The 4,683-nt window shown below is 45.6% G+C and overlaps 1 protein-coding gene across 1 annotated transcript; it reads left to right on the top strand.

Annotated features, from left to right (window-relative positions):
* The first annotated feature begins 2,298 nt into the window (after nt 1–2,298).
* On the top strand, nt 2,299–3,930 carry LOC138349753 (complement C1q tumor necrosis factor-related protein 2-like). The gene is made up of 5 exons (XM_069302872.1): nt 2,299–2,429; nt 2,609–2,760; nt 2,862–2,931; nt 3,477–3,595; nt 3,678–3,930. The coding sequence occupies exons 2-5, from the start codon at nt 2,609–2,611 to the stop codon at nt 3,913–3,915; spliced, it is 579 nt and encodes a 192-aa protein (XP_069158973.1). The 5' UTR covers nt 2,299–2,429; the 3' UTR covers nt 3,916–3,930.
* The last annotated feature ends 753 nt before the right edge of the window (nt 3,931–4,683 follow it).

Here is a 4,683-nt window from a genome sequence, read left to right as displayed (position 1 = left end):
CCGCTGCAACACGGCCCACAGGAGCCGCAGGCGCTCCAACAGTGTCGCACACATCACCATCCACAGAAGACGAACTTCCAGAGTCCTCAAAATCCCTGACGTCGGCCCAGGCCTCATCACGAGGCGGAGACAGACTCAAAGCCCCGCGAACGCTTGGACACAGGTCGCAGATCGTCGGAACTATCACCCCCGCTAGGAAGCACCGTAGCAGAACCGCCGGTTGGTCGCGCAACTCCCGCAGCGCACGATCACTCAATATCGCAACCTCAACAACCCGGGGAAGAGGACCACACACCGCAGGAGACATCACAGTGTGCACGTCGACACAGGCCGAAGACACAGCTGCCGAGACAGTACAGGCCGAGGTGCAGCCTCGACGTTCGGAGTCACGAGATCACACATCACAGGAGACACAACTGGAGACGACTGGAGACGAGGCAGGTAGGGAAGGCTGAGGTGCGGGAGCCGGGGATGCACTAACTTCCACTCCGACACCCACAGCCACATCGAGGCCGGCATCAGAGACCGACAACGGGGCACCAGACGACTGGGAAGTATCACCCATCACAGCAGCATCTTCCGACAGGTCCGGGACCGCCAACGGTGGAAAGTCCTCCTTCCTGAAGAGGTTCACAGGCCCGACCCGGCTCGCATCACATCCCGCAGCCTGATGGCCCGAGAGTCCGCACCGGAAACAAGTCTGGGGCTGATCCCCATAGAATACGCGTACCATAATGCCCAGAAGCTGGAGAGACGAAGGGATGGAATCCTTCAAGTGCAGCACCACAGTGCGGGTTCCATTCGGGATACCCTTCCACCGCCCGGAGGAGACTGCATTCATCCGAACACTCAAGACCAACCCATACCGGGTAAGGTGATGCTGGAGAAGAGAATCAGGGAACTCAAAGGGAGCACCATGAACTGCCACATAGGTAATCTCACTGCACCTGTCCGACACCTCCACCGAACCACCACCCTCAGGCAGAGTAAACGTCCTCCCGTCATAGCGGACCACAAAGTCACGATACACACCCGTAGAGCAGAATTTCACAACAATTCGATGCCCGGATACAAGTTGAACGCCGCACACAGATGCCACATCCACCCGCAACAGGTCAATCATCACCACCTCAACTGCCGGGTAAGACGCTGGGCCAGTAAATTCTAGGCCAATGGTATCCCTCCGCTTCACAGGAGGGAGGGGGGCCGCCATCCCTCCAACTGCCACGGCCCCAAGGGTCTGCTCACACACCCTCTGTTTGTTGTACTTGTGTTTACCAAATAATAATAAAAAAAGACTTTGTGGCCCGGTAGCTTTACTGTCTCTTCATAATTTGTTTACGTTCTACTACTTAACATTCGCGGTGAATAATGTGAAAGGAAATTGCGAACTTTCAAAGTTGTTAGATGCAGTTATCATTTTCTGATGTCAAGAAGCTACGTCAGCCTTTCTACCGAGCATCTACGTGGCTTGCATTGGTGGTGTTGTGTAATAGCGAGACTCGTAGCTTTGGTCCAATAAATGCCTAGTGCCACGAGCATTCCTGTCAAACTCATCAATTATTCATCATCTATTTTTGTTCTATTTATTGACATCAAAGCTAAAAATTCTTGTTTCCTTGAAGAAAACATTTTCAAGTTGCACTACATCAGTTATATGTATAATGTTATCAATTCCTATAGAAAATGTAGTAAATTTCTTAACTTTTTCTTGTACATACTAAAAACTGGGCCTGTGGACTACTTAGAAAGGTAATTAACTGATATCTACTGAACTGGCATTGACAAATATCCATTGACAACTGAAGCGCTACAGTGCCTACAATTAAGCACTTAAGTTTGAATGGCCACAAGACATCAATTTTCTCATATATTTTCAGTATTTTCAACTTAAGGTGTGGTAGTCGGGTCGTCAAAGGTGTGGGTGAAATGAGTGCCTCACAGGCAACATACTGAAGGGTAAAGGGCCGCTTGTATGCTGTTTGTGGGCGGCTTGTGAGCTGTTTGTGGGCCGCTTGTGGGCCACCAGTGTCCCGATGGCCGCATGTGAGACATTGCTCGAGATATCTCCTTGACACAGCCGGCCACCTAGTCTTTAGGCATTTTACAAATTGATCAACGACTCCACGCGTTTAATGCACCGTGAATTATACTTAGCGAAGGCTTAATTTTGCATGATTCTCAGGTGAATGAACAATTACTTCTGACTCTTGTTCCTAACTCGCTCAATAGATGGCGAGGTAACTGCGATCTTACGTTCAGGCAACTCCGGTTATGTGTGGCAGTTGTCGGCTTAGTGTGATATCCCGACCAGTAAGTCCTTGTTGAAAGTTTACAAGCGACGTTGGTCAGTGGTGTTGGTCAGTCTGCCTTCTTCTCTTGTTTGGTGAAGATCTACGTCCAGTTTTGTGTATACTTATTTATCTGAGGTGAGTAAGATTGTGAAATGTGTGTTCAGATATGTAGTTAAAAGTTACTAAATAAATTTAATCTTTATTTTGGGTGTTGCTTGGCAGTATACTTAACTTTAGGTTATACAAGTTTTGTAGTGTTTATATCTGCGGTTTTAATTATTACTTAAATTGCATGACTTAAATGTATTGAACAGATGGCCGTAACCCTTATCTGGATGGTACTTGTGGGTCTCCTAGCAATAGGTATAGACTCTGAAGAGCACTCTTTCAATACTCTTCACAACGAGACCGGACCCCTCGCCAACGTCTCTACTAACGCCACTACAAAACGTCAGAGGGACGTGACGTGAGTAGATCTCCCAGCTCCGTGGCTACTAAATTGTTCCGTTAGTTTTTATATATTTTGCAAATGTTTCAAATTTGTGTACACTAAAAATTCTTCCCTAGGCCTCATGTGTCCTTCAACGTAAAGAGGGCTACAGATAAACTTACCGCCGTCGCTCACGTTCATTTTCAGGTAAAACTAGAGAATTTGAGTTTTGACAATTCTACTGTAATGGAATTTGGTATAATGTATGCTACATGTGTTTTAGTAAATGGAAAAAAATTGATGTGGAATTTATATACACGCTATAGGGCACATTAACTTGGAAACTTCGTACCACTAAAGTAAAATAAGATGGGGGGGGGGGGGGGAGGTTCTTTAATGAGCTTGGCTGAAAAGGCTTAACAAAACTAAAACCTACTGTATAATGCAAGGTATAAGTTTGTATACTTGCACCACATGACTCGTCTCAAGTTTAAGCTTAAGACGGTGTAGTGTTATTCCCTAAACTAGTAAATTAGGTGTTAACCCATTACCTCCCCCCACACGCACGCACGTGTGTTTACGCTAAACAATCCTGAACTGCACCTGTTCATAGTAACTGTTCTTCGTTTAAAAATCTTTATATATTGTCATAGACTTCTCAAATTATTCAAAGATAAAAAAAATATTTAAATATAGGTATTGAAGTTTCGAGACATTCTAGCAGAACAATAGTTTAACTTCCTTTACTACAGGAAGTGGTGACCAACACAGGAGGCGGTTGGGACAATACAACCAGCGAGTTCGTGGTTCCTGTTGCAGGACGTTATTTATTCATTTTCGGCGCTATTAGTGACCAGACCAGCAACTTTGCGTGAGTAGAAACACTCAACGTGAGGTAGTGCTGAAACGAAAAAGTGCATACATCATTAATTCAAATTTACATTTGTTTGCAGACTGTCTTTGACCCACAATGGCGTGAATAGGGCGACTGCTTACGCGACAACCACCACCTTGGAATACGCCTCCACCTCGGTGACCCTGGACCTCTACACACTTGACAGGATATACTTACAGTTGCAGCAGGGCAGGATACACGAAAGGCCGGGCGAAGAAACTTTACAACCTTCGTGGGTTATCTTCTCGTCCCCTGGTAAAAGTCGGTCAGATGTGAGGTGCCTTCATCTTTATTAAACGAATTCGTGCATTGTGAATTTTAATGAGTTCGTTCCCATTGTTTATCCTGTATCGTTGGTACTCAAATATTTAGCAAAGTTTCAAATGAAACTTGGAGGGGAACTGGGCCAAGTTCATAAAGATCTTGCTTGCATAAATAGAATGCTTACAGATTAAACTACTGTAATTAATTATCATATCTTGATGAAAGTTAACCATATGTAATGTTAACTAGTCAGCCTTTCATGTTTCCCATCGTCAAGAAAAATCGACTGTCCTTTACTCTAACCTACAAAGGCCCCAGGACAGTACATCTAAATCGTGAGCGGTTTCATTTAATAGCAAAAAAAATTATGGCTTTGTATAACTCGTACGAACGGAATCCTACGTACTTTGTAAGAGGAAAAGTTGGGTCACATTCATGATTCTTCAAAAACTACAGGAAGGGTAGTTTGTATGAACAAATCCACAAGGGCCGTGACGTGGATTCGAACCTGCGTCCGGGAGCATCCCAGACACTGCCTTAATCTACTGAGCTACGACAGGGTGGTTAAAATTTTTTTTTTTGAAACCAAAGTTCTACTGAACTTGCTGGATCCAGTAGCCTCTCGGAGGCGCACACCAGCATTTTGAAATTTCCCCCCCCCCCCTCCTCCTTTTGCACCGACTATGTCAATAGGCCGTTCTCCCTCTTCAATGGCAAGATTGTCAATAGGCCTGCCTCCCTAAGGCAGTGTCTGGGATACTCCCGGACGCAGGTTCGAATCCTCGTCACGGCCCTTCTGG

This window comes from Procambarus clarkii, chromosome 49, assembly GCF_040958095.1.
Source record: "Procambarus clarkii isolate CNS0578487 chromosome 49, FALCON_Pclarkii_2.0, whole genome shotgun sequence".
Classification (NCBI taxonomy): Eukaryota; Metazoa; Arthropoda; class Malacostraca; order Decapoda; family Cambaridae; genus Procambarus; species Procambarus clarkii.
This window is presented reverse-complemented; position numbering and strand designations above follow the sequence as displayed.